This window comes from Protopterus annectens, chromosome 2.part2, assembly GCF_019279795.1.
Source record: "Protopterus annectens isolate FY-2018-M chromosome 2.part2, PAN1.0, whole genome shotgun sequence".
NCBI classification, from domain to species: Eukaryota; Metazoa; Chordata; order Ceratodontiformes; family Protopteridae; genus Protopterus; species Protopterus annectens.
Genome location: NC_056730.1, coordinates 78,365,619 through 78,384,828, shown reverse-complemented (window position 1 = coordinate 78,384,828; position 19,210 = coordinate 78,365,619). Strand labels below are relative to the sequence as shown.

The 19,210-nt window shown below is 47.2% G+C and overlaps 1 protein-coding gene across 1 annotated transcript in view; it reads right to left on the bottom strand.

Moving 5' to 3' along the window:
- The window catches only part of DDX4 (DEAD-box helicase 4), a 2,434,953-nt gene that overhangs the window by 445,981 nt on the left and 1,969,762 nt on the right, over positions 1-19,210 (bottom strand). Inside the window, exon 18 of the mRNA XM_044063758.1 lies at positions 12,504-12,541. Coding sequence (XP_043919693.1) covers positions 12,504-12,541 — 38 coding nt within the window. The remainder of the gene's footprint in view (positions 1-12,503; positions 12,542-19,210) is intronic.

Here is a 19,210-nt window from a genome sequence, read left to right as displayed (position 1 = left end):
AACTGTGTCCGGGACCGCTATACACACTGTAACAAGCGAGAGTCTCAACATCATACCCCACGAATAACATACCTTCTATGTTGGTATAGTGGACAGTGGGCCTCAGACAGCTACTACTGATGTGTGACTGACACTACCCCACACTTCACTGGGATAGCCACTCATGTACCGACACATCCATGAGTCGTACCCTCCGCTCTGCTGGATCAACCCATACACACCACCTCCAAGACCTACATTACCCTTGGCATGAACACTACCACCATGTGACTGGTGTTACACACCTGGGGTTATCCCCTCATTGGTGGATTCCAAACATATGTTAATCGACTTTGTTAGCCACATCCCGGCAACACACAAATCACAGCATACACAGTACACGTGTACTACAACACCTGCTGACAGTGGTTGTTAACATCATGACACCCGTGCAGATGGACAATGCACATACAAATGCTGACACATACCCTAGTGCACTTCATTAGCATGTACACAACTGCATGGATCATGCTATTCCACACAGAGCCATGATGGTACACACCAGATAACAGACGCCACTCTGGTGGTCATGTTACATGGACATATGATGTACAACAACAGGTGTAGGCTGTTGCACAGTGGTGGACATTCCCATGTGTGGGGTGGCTCACTGGTCAGCCGTGGTGGGGCCACAGGTTGCCTCAACACATACAAGATTAGCTACGTAAACATGACTGCCACACATTCCGGGGTGTACCACCAGGCATTATGGTGGTATGTCAGCATTCGATGGCAACACCCACATCTGCTGTCACATACAACAGTCACTCAGGAACATTGCAGACCCAGGTGTTGTTGGTAACATGCTGGAGGATGGATTCAATGCTGACAGTACACCCTCTCACTCACTACAGGGCCGCAATCCATACATGAACATTGTGGTGTCCCTGTGGTCACACCTACACAGTACTGACCTACACTCTATATGTCCTGGGACACTGGCCCCATGTCACCTTCCAATGTCCCAGGCTGTGATGTCCACCAAACTCTGAATTACACGTCTCCCCACTAGGCCACCATATTCAGTAATAGCCTTGCTTCAGACATTGTAGCCCCTGAATGGCACACAGCAGCATTTATCACACTACACACAGGTGGCACTGCATTGCACGAGTGGGACTACAGTCCAACACACCTGACTGGACTGTTCTGCATGGCTATGGGGCACATCAAGGACGTCATTCACAGAGACATTGTTGGGCTCCCGTCCTTTGCTGCCACCCGGATTGGGCTTAAGGCCAGAGCATGGACCCTACACATGGTGGACTCCTTTCATACAGTTACCAGGGCAGTTGCTGATGGTACGGGAGTCCACACATCCTACACTGTCCTCTCACTGCCTTTCAGCACCATTCCCCATTCTAGTATTGACAACATACACATCCACCTGCACATCGTACCCTGTCTCAGGATGCTATGCTATGTGGCGCATGGACAGGACACACAGTGAGGCCAGCATACCATAGTACCTACTACATGTCAGGTACATTTGTCATACCACGGTCCTCAGTCATAGGGCCCCTCATGTTCAATATATGCTTCCCTGCGGGACAGGCTGGCACAGGGGACTTTCCCTGCCTAGCTTTCAAATCCCTAAATACCAAGTGCCATGATTGCTCCACCAGCTGATACTGACTCCAACCATACGGGTGTCGCTGTGACAGATACATAATATGACTATCATGGCATCAAGCTGCATGACACAAGGTGCATGCACATCAACTTTGCATTACACCATTCACCCACTATCACATGGATGTTAGTCCCCTACATACATATCACATTGTACATGTTTGCAGTACACACACGTGTCGCACCCACTCCTGTGGTTACCGTATTGCCACTGTGGCGTGGATATCCTTCTACGTGGCCACACCTATCTGTACTGGGTGTGTAGCTGGTACATAGGCACCCATTGTACCTCTGAACTCAAGACATCTACACACATTCAAGGGTACACCACCCCATTTAGGGTGTACCTTACACAACAGCTACAGCTTTACATGCCACAACATTAACACGCCATGACGTTTACTGAGCTCCGACAGTTTAAATATGCGGCTGCACTACGGACACCACATCTGTACACATTTGCATACTACATACTCAGGGGTAACCTCTGCTGATCAGACAGGGCCCATGTCCACAACATTATTGATGGATATACCCCTCATACGCGACATAAGCAGAGGCCACTGTGAGCAACATGCTCATGGATATGTGCACACACGCCACAATGAGTGGGATGTGCTTCTGGGTTACATTCCCAAACCGGACACTCACCATGCTGTGGAACATAAGTCCTATGTACATCACGCAGGGACACTCAGTAGCATTGTTCATGTGATACCTCCCCTTGGTGGTTGGGAGACGCATGTAGGCCTGGGATCACTGCAGTGGCTGTACTGTGCAGACGTGCAGGTGACACCTGGCTCTGCTGCTCACAGGACACTACCCTAGAGAGGTGCCACTAGTGTGAACACTGTAGTTGTGCTCACACATGGACTTGCCAGACTGCATAGTACCCCACTATGCACATGTGCAGCTATTACATGTCCTTTGTGCATGGTTACTTGTCAGCCCTTCCATTTAGATTAGCTATCATGCTATTACTATGTCCCATACCTACAGGCCATATGTATCCTGTTATTGTACATACCAATAGACGATACCTGTGGTATGCATGATATGCCTGTTACGCTGTGTAGAATATCTGTCATATCTACCTATAATACTATACATTACACATATTTCACATAGTATCCCATAATGCAAAGCATACTTGCACAGCGGGGCCACCTTACATATGTCATTAACGTTATATGCCCATACACGTGTGCTGTGACAGTATATCAACATATACTATCTCCTGCTATGGTACGTCCTTGTTGGACATACCCTACCACTGACGGCGGGTTGTATGGCATTGTTCTGTTTAACGCCCTCATGTAGCATCCCTTGTGGTGTCTGTGCTGTGTTCCTTGTGTCCCACTGCTGGACGCACAGTTTCTACAAGCGTTAGTATGCTCAGCAAGACATCACTACATAAATACCTTTCCCCACTTTATGAATTGCGGACATGTTTAATTAATGAAAACCAGGCTATACATACAGTAAAACTAATTAATACAGATCATGCTATCCATAACCTTACATATCGGGCGTTCTACATACCTTGTTGTCGTTACGGCGTTTCGTTTCTATCTCCTCTCTCACAGTGTTTCAACTGTTATTCGGTATGAGCATACGGTTTGAATGTCTAGCAAGTCATCCTTATATACGTTGATACCTGAAACATGTGGATTCATCCCGCCAATTGGTGTTCCTGAGTGACTAATCACTTGCATATCGGCTGTGCAGCTACTCCATTTGCCAATTACGCGGCGACAGTGGGGTATAATTGGATTCTCCACTTGGGCGTTACCTATTTGCTCTACCTTCGGGGAGACTGTCTGTATTGTGTTTTGTTATGTGTAACTGCAACTGCTATGCATGGAGACAAGTATAGTTTGGATTCATGTCCACCGTGGATTGTGCGTGACAGGTAGAGTATTTGGTTCAACATGTGGGTGTACCTGTCATTCCAACGTCTGATAATTAGAAGTTATGTACTCACCATAACGTTCCATCTGAGTAGGTGTATTCATTTGTCTGCAACCTGTGGGTTATGGATCCGATATCGGATCCGAACCGGCATGGTTTACCAGCTATGGATCCAAGCTCTCAGCTCCTTCCCCTCACCCATAATGCCCTGCTCTACCCTCATGACCTCAGATCGAGTTTGCCAACAGCAAGAACACCCTGAAAAGGGTAACCCATAATATGCAGGAAACTGAAAGGCCAGGGGGATAGGAGGGCGGGATGGTTGCAGACAAATGAATACACCTACTCAGATGGAACGTTATGGTGAGTACATAACTTCTAAATCTGAAGTAGGAGATTCATTTGTCTGCAACCTGTGGGACAGAGTCCCCAGCTACCTGAATCTTGGGCGGCCATCATGGAAGGATATTCCGGAGCACCGCGGAACCAAAGGATGCTCTACCCCTAGATGCAAGATCCAACTTATAGTGGGAAATTAAAGTATGAGATGAAGCCCACGTGGCTGCTGCACAAATATCATCTAGAGGAATCCTAGCCTTAAAGGCTGCCGAGGTAGATAATGACCGGGTTGAATGGGCGTGTACACCCTCCGGTGCGGGCCTTCCTGAAGCTTGATAAGCCAATAAGATACACTGTGAAATCCAGCGAGACAGAGAAACTTTAGAAATTGGCTTGCCCAAATTAAATTTAGCAAAGGAAATAAACAACTGGTCGGATTGCCTATGACCAGCCGTTCTGTTTAGATAAAATCTAAGCTGCCTGTGAACATCTAAGGAGTGAAGCTTGTATTCACCTTTGTTTTCATATTTAGGAAAGAAAACAGGGAGGTTAATGGATTGATTGATGTTTGCTTCAGAAGCTACTTTAGGAAGAAAGGACGGGTTGGTCCTGAGGTAAACACGGTCCGGATGAAATACCAAGTAAGGAGGTTTAGCTGATAATGCTTGGAGCTCTGAAACTCTCTTGGCCGATGTAATGGCTACTAAAAGGCTGTCTTGAAAGGCAAGAATTTGAGATCCACCGAGCAGCTGGTTCAAGGGGAGGCGGTCAAGGCCTGGAGAACTAAGGAGAGGTCCCAAGGAGGAACCGCTTGTTTTACAGGGGGCCTGAGAAGGAAAGAACCTTTAAGGAAAATTTTACACAACTTGGCTGACATGAGTGGACTAGAGTCATGACCAATGTGATAATGAGAAATTGCCGCCAGTTGTACTTTGACTGTGGAACTGCTGGCACCATCATTAAAAAGAGTGGTTAGAAAGTCAAGCACTAAAGGGAGAGGAACCGTGAAGGGATTCAGGCCTTGCCGCTCCGCCCACAAAGAAAACCGTTTCCACTTGCTGCGGTAGACTTTCCTAGTGGACGGTTTATGAGCTGCCACCAGGATTGCCTTAACAGGTGACGAAATACCGGGAGTCCTGATCAAGAGTGGAACTGGAGCAGCCAAGCGGTCAGCTTCAGGTTGTCCAGGTTCGGAGGAGATATGCAGGACGGGTGGGATATCAGATCCGGAATGGGATCTAGAATCCAAGGAGGATTCACCGAGTGAGACCTTAGAAAGGGGAACCAGATCTGTCGAGGCCAAAACGGAGCAATGAGAATCATTCTTCAACCCACCCGAGAGGCTTTCTGAAGAACTTGGAGCATCAGAGGCAAGGGTGGATAAGCGTACAGAAGACCGGGTGGCCAAGCATGCACCAGAGAGTCTCTTGGAGAACCTCCTGGAGGGGGTATCAGAGCGAAAAAACTGTCGCACTTGGTGTTTGAGGGAGAGGCAAAAGATCGCATGAAGGAGTTCCCCACCGTGCGAATATGCGTTCCACTACTTGAAAATTGAGAGACCACTCGTAAGGGGTCAGAATGGTGCGACTTAGCTTGTCCGCCAGGATGTTGGACCGACCCGGAATGTGCGTTGCTATTAGAAAGCGGTTGGTGGAGATTGCCCATTCCCAAACTCTCATGGCTTCTCGACAAAGGGGGTAAGACCTTGTTCCCCCTTGCTTGTTGATGTACCAGACAACAGACATGTTGTCCGATTGAATCGCAATTGTTCCCAAGGGAAGAAAGTCCTGAAGTGCTAGCAACGCTAAGAGCACTGCTCTCATCTCTAGAACGTTGATATGCAGTAAGGTCTCTGAATCGTTCCACGTGCCTTGGACGGTCCGCCCCGCAAAATGCCCCCCCCCCACCCGAGGCGGGAGGCGTCCGTGGTCACCGTGGCGAGAGGGGGAGACGCACAAAAAGGGCGGCCTCCGTGGAGATCTGGGGAGTGGAGCCACCACAGGAGGGACCGCTTGCAAGCCTTGCTGATCGCAATGGGATGATGCATAGGGAGAGCAAGGTATGACCATTGTACTAAGAGTCCACTGGAGGATGCGCATATTGAGCCTGGCAAGAGGAAGAAGTGCTATAGCAGACGCCATGGACCCTAGAGCCCTCAGGACCAACTCCGCCGGAACAGAACTTGAGTGGAGAATGGCCCGCACCTGGAGCTGCAGATTTTGAACTCTGTCCGCAGTGAGGAAGGCTTTTAAACTCCTTGTGTCTAACCTGGCCCCTATAAAATCTAAGAGCTGTGGGCCAGGTTGGATTTCTTTGTATTTATTGTAATGCCCAGAAAGGGAGCAAGATGGAGAAAGGAGTCTCGCCAATAGTAGTAGATGCCTTGTTGGGGCGTAAGAAGCCAGTCGTCCAGGTAGGGAAGACCTGCACCCCTGAAGCCTCAGGTGGGCCGCTACCACTGCTAATACTTGGCTGAACACCCTGGGGGCTGTGGTGAGACCAAAGGGAAGGACCCGAACTGGTAGTGACTGGCTCCCAGCCGAAGCGGAGGAACCTCCTGAGCGCCTGTCCATCAGGATGTGGTAGTACGCATCTTTGAGGTCTATAGAACACATCCAGTGATTTTCTCCCAGAAGGGGGAGAATAGATTGCAGAGTGACCATTCGGAATTTTTCCTTGGGGACTGCCAGGTTCAAGAGAGAAAGGTCTAAAATTGGTCTTAGTTCCCCCGTCTTTTTTGGCACTAAAAAGAACCTGGAGTAGAACCCTGATCCGATCTGGTCTGGGGGGACGGGCTGGATGGCTCTTTTCTTTAGCAGACGGCCAATTTCTGCCAAAGCGGCCTCCCGTTGACCTGGTGGAACGTCTGGGAGGGACTTCAACTTTGGTAAGTGACGAAAAGGGATGCGGTATCCTCTGGATATGATCTGGAGAACCCAGCGGTCTGATGTTATGGACTCCCATGCCGCTAGGTGCCCCGAACGTCCCCGACTGCCTCCAGAGTGGAGCAGCCGGGCAACCCTCAGGGTTGCTGCGGGCCGTTCAGAGAAAGGTTCTCTGGACCCGAAGTTCCTGGGAGCCCCTCTGCCTCTAGGGCGGCATCCTCCCTGTCCTCCTCTGCCACGGAAGGACTGGTTGTCCGGAGCAGGCTGGGATTGCTGTGACTTCCGGAACCACATCTTCTTCTGACCCTTTTGGTTCCTAGAGTAGGGCCTCTGGGGTGCAGAGAAGTGGATTCCGACGGCAGACAGCGTCTTCCGTCCTTCTCGCTCTGGGTCAAAGTGTCGCTAACGGTTTTGCCAAAGAGGGCAGAACCATCAAAGGGGCGTTCGCAAATGACGCTTTGAAGGGCTCAGAAAAATCTCAGTGACGGAGCCAGGCCTGACGTCTAGTGACTAGGCCTGCCCCTGCGGCTCTAGCGGCGCCTTCCGTAGCATGGGAGAGTAGCCGCATAGAGGTATTAGTAACTGATCTAAGAGTGTCCATGCGGGTGGAGTGCAGCATTTTGTCCTCCTCCGACATGGACTCTGGGGGAGATGCAGCGTATTCTTTAATGAGATCTCGCTGCATCCTAATGACGTGTGCCAGGTAGTTCAGCGCCCTTACCAAGAAGGTCGCTGAACTAAACATCCGCTTCCCCAAGCGGTCCATCATCCGAGACTCCTTGCTCGGGGGATGGACTGAGAGACTCTCCTGAGCAAGTTCCCTCTTGGCGGCCGTCAACATGGCATCTACTGGAGGCCCCTTACTCCAATGGGCACGGTCGGACTGTGGGCTGAGGATCCTATCGGGCCTCTTAGGGATTGGCTCCACGGTGTCCGGTTCCTTCCACGCCCTGGTGGTAATGAGGTCCACCAGGGGGTCGGCAGGAGGGGACACCCAAGAGGTAGACGGGCCCGCTTCAAATGCCTCCAAGAACATGGACTCGTCCGAGGAAGACTTGGGGGCAGACCACCCCCCCCTTATATGGAGCATTTCCATGATGTCTCCAAATGAGACATCCTCGGGGGGTGACCGTGGGGATCCTTCCCCTTCCTCCAAGTCAGTGTCTTCCGTGAGAGACTCGGGGCGGTCAATGTGCCTCCTTTTGCACGTATGCTTGCGAGGAACATCCTCTGGGGGGCTGTCAGAGGACTCCTCACAAGCAGCAACCTGTTCCAGGGGAGCAGCTTGGGGCACAGAAGCGGGCTGTCCCAAGGGCCGGATGGTTGAAGCCTGACCCAGTGCAGAGGGAGCGCGGGACGGAGCCGAAACAAGTGCCGGGGGTCCGGAGACCCTCAACAGGGCCCTCTCCACTACATCAAACGCCGAAGGAGAGCCGACCTCGACCAAAGGATCCGACAATCGGCTCCCCCTCGGATCCGAAGAGTGGATCGAGCGGCGCCGGCCGGATCCGAAGGGACAGTGCGCTCCGACACAGACGGCGCCGAAGGAGCACTGATCCCCCCGGATCAGAGGCTCGGATCCAGGCTCCGAGAGGTCGGATCCGATGCACTCGAGGGCAGGGTCGGGTCCGGTACAGTACTATCGGCCGACCCACCCCCGGCTCCGAAGCTGCTCAACTCCAACTGCTCCGAACCCGGGTAGCGGGTCGGAGAAGGAACAATCGGTTTGAAAAAGGGGGTTGAGCTCCCCCCCAGAGGGGGGGGAGGCAAGAGCACTCCCATCTGCATCTGGGCCTGGATAAACCTTCTCATCATCCGGTCCAGATCAGCATCCGAAAGGCTATCGTGATCTCGGCGAGGCTACCGAGGTAGGCCTAGAGTGCCTCCTCGATAGCCTCGACGGAGATCGGGTCTCCTCCTCCTCAGGTCCCAGTGAAAAACACACTGGAGACCGGAGCCGAGGAGGAGGAGACCGAGCCGACAATGGAGCCGGGAGAAGCCGCTTGGCTGGCGGGCCGAAACAGAGGTCTCGGCCCGCCGCTTATGGTGCTTCTCCTCCGGTCCTTTTTCTTAGCATCCCTCTCCTCCGAACCAGAAACGGGAGGTTGAGTCCCAGGAGGAGGAGGGGGAGCCGCAGAAGGAATAATCGTGGGTACGGTTACTCCCGAAGGAGCGGAGGTTGGAGCCGAGTCCGGCGGTAAAAGGCCCGCCAAAACAAGCTTGGACCTCCGCTCCTTCAATGCCCTGGGGTTGAACCCTGCACAAATGGAACATCCAGATGTGAGGTGTTCAACCCCAGGCATTTAACACAGTGTGGCCATCAGCTGGGGAAAGCTTATGGCCACACTCGGAGCATTTAGAAAAAATAGACTTGGGTTGCTCAGACATCCCAATCTACAACAGTAGTTACTATAACTAAAGAAGTAACTAAAGAAAACACAAAAAAATCACTCACAGGCCCAACACACACTCTACGCTGACAGCGAGGAGAGGGATATAACTTTTAGATTAAACACTAAAAAAAGTAAATATACCAAAGGGAAACCTACACTTTCACACAAATAACCAAAAAAATCTTTAAATTTTACAATTTAAATACTTGAACTAGCACTTAGCTGGAGAGCTGGAAAAACAATCTGGTCACCATGCGCGGCAAACGAGATCGGAGGTCATGAGGGTAGAGCAGGGCATTATGGGTGAGGGGAGGAGCTGAGAGCTTGGATCCATAGCTGGTAAACCATGCCGGTTCGGATCCGATATCGGATCCATAACCCACAGGTTGCAGACAAATGAATCTCCTACTTCAGATCGGAGTATTGCAATCAAAACCTAAAACATGGCTGTGTTCCATTATACAATGCCTGCAATTTTGCATGACGTCTGTCTCTCTCACACGGTATGTTGAGGGGTCTGCAGATGTAATTGACTGATTGGATGTTTGTGCTATTACAGTTTGTATTGTTTTAGTTTCTAGTGTGGGGGATGTCGGTGGTTGTACGTAACATATAAGGTTTGTGGGCCTTGCATTTCTACATAATCCGTACAAATGTGTGTGGGCTCTGTCCCTAATTAGAGAGCTAACAGTTAGTAGACTTATGTTACGGGATTATACGTTGGGCCGTTGTTAATTGGTTTCTATATCGTCTGCAGGTGAGCTTGCTACTTGTATACCTCCGCAATTGCAGCGATATATCAGGGGATATGTGTAAGTGACAGCTATCCCTTGTATTTCTGTCCCAGATATTTGCAGTCATTGTGGTTGTGTTGTTAAAAGAGCCTGTTTGCCATGGGTTGCCACCTTTTCATATGGTCATTGCTGGACACTTGCGGGACACAAAGCGGTGTTTACAGGCCAACACGTAGCCACGGTCAGTACACAGGTAGCACATACTTTTATCCTCACTATATACCTATTGTTGTGTGACTTTGGCTACTTATCATATTGCATGTAACATTTAAGTTTCTTACATACAGGCATAACTTTTAAATACGACTGTTACATTATATATGGGACATATTTATGTCCTACCATCTCGGACATTTGCCTTTTGTACTGTTTTATGTCAGGACACACCTGCCCAGGGTGGGGCTGTCCCTCCTACTGTGGGACAGGTAGTAACCGTATGCCTACGGCTAGCTATACCCACACCTACCGTACTGATCTGCCTCTGACTTGGCACTAACACACACATGTTGCGGACACACACACACACACTAGTCACACAGACGCACACAGCACCCTCAATGCACACTTACACAGACTACAGCACTCACAGACACAGTTGAACACAGTACCTACGTGGACCACGACACTGGCAGCGGTGACTAACTGTCCCTTCATATCATCATACTATTACTCGCGGATGTACTGTTCCGGTACTGTGTTCTATCGGTCTTTCAGCCTCGTGGTTACGCATGTCGGTATGTTACACATTCCAAGGTTGGCGGTATCCTATTTATTTGTACCTCCAAGATGTTATGAATGTCGTTGAACTATTATATTTGCAGATATCGCTGAATCCATCTATATCACCATATATCCCTCTATTGCCCTTTCTATCTGTATTATATATATGCATATGTGTACATAGATATATAGATATATATATATATATATATATATCTGGCGGGGAACGTGACAGGCACACAGCACCACCATATGCTATAAGACTCATGTACTGTTCAGGTGTTGGCATTCCGTGTTCCACTGGCTGTTGTGTTTACAATGTTTGAGGGCTGCCTATGTAGGAGTCGCACATTGGGCCACCTATACATTACAATTTACAGGTGGTCATGTTTGTGTACCATCCATTTTACTGTGTGTGCAGGTGGAGAGGTGTCAGTCTGTAGGGGCCTACACTGTCAGAGTATGTGCTATACGTTCCCTCTTTGCCAAGGCATAGGCATACTGGGCACGCCTCAGTCTGCCTACTGGGGCTAGCACAGTGTGTTCATGGTCTGAATCCCTCTGTGCCTGTAATGGCCTTGGCAATTGCGGTGGGCTATGAGGGCCTTCACCATTTTGTCCCTGCTGCAGCTGCTTCCGCAGGATCATATTATGTAGCATGGCACATACTATGACGATGTGGGCACACGTGCCTGGAGAGTACTGCAAGGCTCCACCAGATGTATCCAAGCACCGGAACAATGATTTCAGCATCCTGAACACATGCTCTATGATGATTCTGGTTTGTGCGTGTGGCTCATTATGGCGTTCTTGCATGGGTGTGTGTGCATTTCTGATGGGAGTCATCATCCACGGCTCCAGTGCATAGCCAGCATCCCCCACGAGATGGCCATGTGGGATGTCCCCCCCTGACAAATACCTGATACAGCTGTGAGGCATGCCAGATATGGGAGTCATGGTAGCTGCCAGCACACACATTCATGATAATGCCCTGGGCATTGCACACGACCTGGCAGTTGATGGAGTGGAATCCCTTGCGGTTTATGTAGCGCCTACCCTGCTCACCGGGTGGTGACTTGATTTGTATGTGCGTGCAGTCTATCGCACCCAGTACCTCCGGGTATTGTGCCACACGGCGGAAGTGGCGCATATTGCTGGCCAACTCCTCCTGAATTCTGGGGAAGTATATCTGCTCATTGGCATGTGGTAACATGGCATTCAGGAACTGGTTTAGTACCCTGGATGCTGATGCCTGTGAGATACCCATTATATCTCCAGTTGGCCTTTGAAAGGTACCTGTGGCCTTCGTGTCCACTGGGATGGGTTCCCCTCTGTTGTTTCTGGTTCTCAGGTGTGGCCGGCACAGCTCCACTATTTGCTGTAAGATGTCCCTGTCCACCCTGTAACGCTCTACTATCTCCAGGTCATGTAGACCCTGGTAGGTTACCCTTGGTCTGAACACTCTCCTTCGAGGCCTGCGGTGGTTGTCAACATCATCATCCACAACACCGTCAGTCTCTAACACATGCTGATGAATCATAGCTATGGCAGCTCCCAACATGTACATTTTAAAAGTTCCCCTTGTGTTTACACCTATGGTGCGGTGTTTTTGAATACACAGGTGTGTGTTGGGTGCTTTCACACTTTATACTACTGTGATGTGAACACCGATGATGTCATAGGGTGTGTATGTACGATCGTAGCTACAGGTTATCTTGTGTGTTTTACTGCCGGCATTGTGGTGCCTTTGGTGTTGAATTACATTTGCCTGCCGTGGATTACCTCTTGACCTTCCCTTTACATTTCTGCACGTTGCACCTACCATTTTCTGGCGTGCATCCTGCAGCCTACTTTCATTTGTACTTTCCTGGACCTGGCGTATCTCGCGTTGTGTGTGCTACTGCCGGTCTGCTGTCGGTTTGCTTTGCTCTGCTGTGTCAAGTCTCCTATCTTTGCAATCCAATACCTCCCCTCCTTTCTTTGCATTCAAATGCCTCCCCTATCCGGTTTTGCAGGTTTCTGCAAGCAGACTTGTCAGCTGCCGTCGATTGGCCTTCGTGGGTTGATTGGTGTTGATTGCTCATTAGTACTCCAATTACCCTACTTCCGCATTTCCTTCTTTTCTTCCCCTGACCTTCCTGTTTCTGCTATTGTCTGCGGCGCGTGCGTCCAATTACTGGGTTTCGGGCACGTTTTCATCCTCGTACACATGCGCTTTTGGGCACCATGTGTGCTCTCAGCTAAATGATTCCTCCCCACCCCTGTCCTGCAGCTTTGCTTAGCAACAGACAGGCCAGATTTGCAATGCTCCAATGTGCTTACTGCTACGGTGGCACACCCCTCTGCTGTTGTCATGCATCTCCTCTGAACCACTCCTCGGTGTTATACCGCTGTGCCGTATGGTACAACCTTCATCCGGTGGGACATTTGCGATTCAGTATTATCTGCATTTGCATGGCATTGACTACTAATTCATAGTTACCGCGCCGAACACTATCGCAAGCCATTAGCAACCCTTGCACCTTGATTGTAGTGTTCCATGCCTACCATTGTGTATTATGCTGTAAACCTGATTTCTATTACGTTACGATTTTATGACATTTTTATATTTCTTTATGTTACAGCTTCCGCACACATGTCCTGCGGTTGTGCTGTGCGTTGCTGTGGACATGACATTAAATGTTGTTGTTTACGTGTTGTGCATCTTTTCTTATGCCATTGGCCGTGTATTTCGCCATTGGCATATGTTAACGTTGTGATACCTTGGTCTGGCCCTCTTCCATAGCTCCGATGTTCTGTTTGGGAAAATGTAAACAGTGTTTTTTGGTTTACATTTCCGTGGGCTTACGCTAGGCCTGCACCACTTCATGAATCGCTATATGCCTTCATTTGCATGGTGCGACACTGCACATGGGGTGATTAGCATACCTACGCCAGGGGCTGCGCAGATCTGGCGTACGCCGGTAGTGCACGTGGAATTAGATCGTGCCTGAATCGCTCGACGGCCATATTTGGCGTTATAACGCCTACGCTATGCATGCGCCTGGCGCAAGCTTCATGAATCCAGGGGATAGCTGTTATACAAATAGTTATGAGGACAAGCTTAGAAAACCAAGATCAATTTACTCATACAGGTATCTCCCAGGTGTTGGTTTACAATGCCTTTAATGACCAACAGATTAAGTATGTTGGCCTTCAAGAGTGCATCATAAATGGACAAAAATCTACTCAAAACCATTAGACAAAATAAAGCCACTGCATGATTACCACAAAGTACTGCAACACTGAATAGTCTACAGATTTTAAAGCTTAACTACATTAAAGATGGTAGTACAGCAGACACCTTTAAAGCACACTTAAATAACCATTATGGAAATAAATGTATTACTCTTTTAGATGGCATAAACGTACTTTGTAGAAGTCTAAAAACATGAGTGTGACTAACAGTCTTTGTACAAAAATGTCACCTATGTAAAAGTTTTTATAAAATTAAAGCTTGGACAATGATTGATCATCCCTCTTTCATTAAGTGCAGATTTACAGCTGATCTTGCCAGTCATTTTCTGACCACAAGTTGTATGGAATATGCTAAATATTAAAATGACAGACTCGTTTAAAAGAGTCAAAAATCTGAACATGAACCAAAGATTAACTACTTGGAGTCTGAAATGGCATCAAAGTAAACCTGGGATACAGCCCTGGCAGTTTGGATACATCCATCCTGGAGGTGGGGGTGGGTGAGGAATGGCATTTCCCACAAGGTTCATGTTGCTTCTCTAATGACAGGCAATGGATGAAGAGAAGACGTTTTTCATGATGCAATGAGCCAATACTGGGAAGACAAGTAAATACCAACTCAAGATGGTGTTGGTACCCCTGTCAGTGCTTGTGGGGGGATCACACAAACATGGACAGAGTAGCAACGGTGGTTCTTGCAGTGATGCATGTGCTTCACCAGTGTTGGTATTAGGCCAAAATGAAAAATTCTCTCACTGCTGGGATGCATTTCAGAGCAAGTCGTCCTCATGCATGCCTGGATGAAGGCCTTGTAGGACAGTACTGCAGGACTGAGATGAGTATCGATGATCAGCAGGCATAAGGGGAGAAATGATGCACAAAAGAAAAATGATCAACTATGTTAAAGAAAATACAACTTTTAGTGCTTACAATCATTTCACATCTGCTACCAAGAGTTACTACTCATGGTAAAGAAAAATCACTTTCCTCACAGTGACAGAAAATAAGGATAGTCTACCCAATCTATAAACTAGCAATTTCCTTAAGTTCAAAATGCAAAACAGCACAGAAAAAAAGGCAGCAAACCAACAGAAGGCAGATAGAAAATTCTGAGTAGATAAACCTTTAAGGTAAAAAAGGCCTATGCAGTCCACTTCATTCAAGCCTATAACACCTTTTGTATTTGTCCAGTAAAGACCCATAAGCACCTTATGGCATCCAGACTTCTTTTGGGTCTGGCTTCTTTTACTAAGCGACTTACCAACTAGTAATATTAGAAACAGCAAGGCATAATTAACAAAATGACGGACAGTTGTTCTGCTGCGGCGACCCCTAACTGGGATAAGCCGAAAGGAGATAAAGATGATGATACTAATTATTAATGTAGAATGCCCGTCAGCAATAAAAATAAATCCCCTTTTGTCACTTACTCATATTTTCCTACTTAAGTTCATATTTTCATATCTTAGAAACTTGCATGCTATTGAGAGATGTGATATGAAATACTAAGGTGTCAGACAGAAAAATTCACGATCAATGTCCATTTGTTTCACAATATACTAGATATACTGCAAGTTTTTTGTTAGTAATTATAATAAGTAATATTTTCATATGCATTTAATACAACAAAAAACAAGTTATGTACCCACCATAGAATCATAGAAAGTCCTAAGGCCTTTATAGGTTTACCTTCATACATGTGAAAACAGCATGTTCGACTGATCAAATATGCAAATATAAGCAAAAAACGCAGTGCCAATTGTTAATGTCGAAAATCATGTAGTTGAGTTCTTTTTTTCGATATTTTGACCACCACTGTGCCGTAAATCCCATGCTTCCAAACACACCATGTTGCACCCAACCTGTTTCCAAAAGCAATCCTTCAATCAGTGCTTGCAATACATTTCCTATAGCCCCAAATCAGCTATTCAACGAAGCACGTATGCCATTGTCTGAGCAACACAGCCATGACTAAAACCAGGAAATCATGAGGCGCTACCTATACAGTACACCAACTGCTGTTGTGCTATGAAAACTAACAATATTTGGCCACCAGCTTCACAAATCCCCTAGCAGTGAATTCATTTCTTTTAGCCAATAGTTTTGCAAACGTAGATTCTTTGTCCAGTAAACGTTGTCTTCTTGGAGAAGGAGGCAGACATAGTAGGTGCCTATGTCTTAGGTCATCAACATGACTGTTCAAACTGTACTGCATGTAAAATATCAAGCAGGTACAGTGTTCGCTTCCCCATGAGACTACGAAGTCTCCTGTGCCATCCCTCCACAGCATTCTGACTATGAGGGTAGCCCATTCCACACATATGCTGGTTCCAAAAGGAACCGTCAAACAGTGGTGGCAATCTCTCAGATGTCTTTCCATGCATGCCATACCTACATTGTCTGCCATATATGTAGGTTTCTTTAAAAACATACACAGTGGCTTTCCCTCTTCTGGCATGTCACTTTCAATTTCTGCAAATGTACTGTTAATATCAGTAGGTGATACGAATGCTAATGCAGATATTTCCTTGCATAACATAGGGAAGGAAATATTACTGCCAAAGTTTGCCGCCAAGTGCAATTTTTGAATGTGCCGCCATACAGTCTGATAGAAATGAAACCAACAACCTTTGGCTAAGGTGCTACTCAGATGCTTCTTAATGGAATTAACTGATGCACATTCAAAATCTATCAGAACCATGTTACAGAGTAATCTCAAATCATGTTTAGTGCACAATTCCAGTATCATACTCCAAAAGAAGGCTTAAACTCTGAGCTTTGGCCAGCTAAGACCTACATGAAATCATATCAACTGGACGTATAAGTGAATTTAAGTAAATCTTTATCTGCACTTATTTTAAATACAGCATTTAAATTGATTTATGTGTGTTGCATTGAACACTATCTAGCTGGAAGTTGTGGCTCTGTTTTTTCAGTTAATGCTTGTTAGAATTATTGAATAGCCAGTGATAAGTGGGGGTATCTGCACTTTTTTTCAGATACAGCATTTAAACTGATTTATTTGTGTTGCATTGAATACTATCTAGCTGGAAGTTGTGGCTCTGTTTTTTCAGTTTATTTCCCACCCACTTTCCCTGCTTTTTGGTGTTAGTCTTGGTGGCTTTGAAACTGCCTGCCCCTCTTGTAAATTTGCATTTGGATACTACTCCTGGACCCATCTCATTTGCTCATTCAAAAAGTGCCCTTTTTCCATCTGCTTAAACTGTATTTGTTTTTCTTCCTACTTTATTTTGCGTCATCTTAAAAGTTCTCAATTGTATTTATTACTGCTTGGTGTAACTATCATTCTAAGCCTTTTGGTTTAAGCACTTGGGCTTCAGACCAGTTGTTTTACATTAAGAAGGTTTGTGGTCTGCACTCTTGTGGGAGGAGAGGCTGGACTCTGTCCGTCTGAGCTGGGAATTTCTCGTTAAAGGCTTATAGTGCCTGCATATGCGAACTGTTTCTTACTGAAATTGGTGCGCCTTGTTTGCTGTAGCATAGACTAGATCCAGGCCTGTTGAATCTAGCTTTGTTTGTATAACTTGAGCACTAATCCAGGCCTTTTTTGGAGAAGGTTCCCCTGCACCCCAGTGGCAGCAGTGTGCAGTTAGAACTTGTCTGATTGAAGACTACAGGAACAGGACTCAATTTTCAGATTTTTTTTACTAGTTAATTGGGTAATTTGTTTAAAAGCCTTTTCTGATTGCTGTAGTCATCTACAGCTGTTTTAAGCATATTTTTTTACTGTTTTTGCCTTATCTTTTCAAAAACATTTTTTTTCTCCATTTCCCACCTTTCTAAGCTAGCATAGTCCAGTTTTCAGGCTAGTGCTGAATTCAGGGCTGTGTTACATTTTTTTTTGAGTTGCCCATACCTTACTTGGATAGAGGGAGGTTTCTCTGTTCACCTGTGAGAGAGGGAGCTTTGAGCAGCCATCTGTCCCAGGAGGAGTGGTTCCAGCCCAGAAGTTAGTAGTTTATAGGCCATTTTGGGCTAATTTCTACCTCTCATTTCCCTGCTGAAAAAAACACGTTTGCGCGGTTTTGCACATCCGGGCAGTGCCGGTTAGCTAGGGCTAAATTTATCCTGGCTGCACCAAGTCTCCTCTTCAGTTTTTCCCTTGAAAGTAGTCTAACTCTCAACCTAAGCACTTAAAAAGCATCCTACAGACCAGCACTTGCTCAGACCTAATAGCAAGCACTAATATACCCCGACACTTGATTGCCCAGCAGGGCAAGGCTCATTATTCACCCCTCACCGACCAAGAGACTATGCAGCTCACCCTACTATTCAGGCATGACAAAAGGACAATTTCAGGTATACTCTCCAGTCCAGCTGGTGAACCTGGGTATCCTGAGGCAATGTTACAAACTGCCTCATGTACACAGACAACCCTCTCCTCCTACCACAAAACATTAACATATGCGAGAGATGCAATTATATAGCTAAATTGGAGGCTAAGCTCTCTCCACCCAAGACTGGAACAGACGGTCATAAGAAGGTTAAAACTTGCACCACACCTCCAGCCTCACAGAGACATACTAAACCAGCACTGGCAAAAAACACACAAATACATGAAATCATACTCTGAGGCTCTAAATAAAAACCTGCAAAAGCATCACAGACCCCCAAAGCAGACACCCAATAAACCTGCACCACCCATCACAAACCAGACAACACAAAACACAAAATCAGTGTGCCGCACAATCACAGCCCTTAAGGCAAAATAACATACCTAACACACTTGTAATAGGAGACTCTATATACTCAGGCACACCAATGTCCCACTCACTACGCTGGACAAGGAGAAGGTTACTGTTAGCTGCCTGTCGGGAGCCAGAATCCGCCACATAACACAAGCACTCATGTCACTCCAGAACAAGTACAAATATGACTGTCATTGTTCATGTTGGTGTGAATGACCCGAGACATATCTCCCTGGACTACATGAATAGAGACATGGAAGAGCTCTCTGATCATGTAGCCCAGGTGGGTATGACCTTGACCCTGAGTAGCATCCTGCCTTCACCAAGAATGATAATGCAGTATAAAGAAAATTATCAATTTCAACAATTGGCTAAGCTTCTGGTGTCATTCAAAGGGGATCCAGTGTCTGTCAGCCTGGGACGACATACTCGACAGACCTCGTTGCTTCGCAAGAGACGGCTTGCACCTGTCACCCCTAGGCTTTCGAATACTGGCCAAGGGCTCTTGCTGCCCCCATAGTGCCTTTTTTAGGCAATGCTCAAAAGTCAAA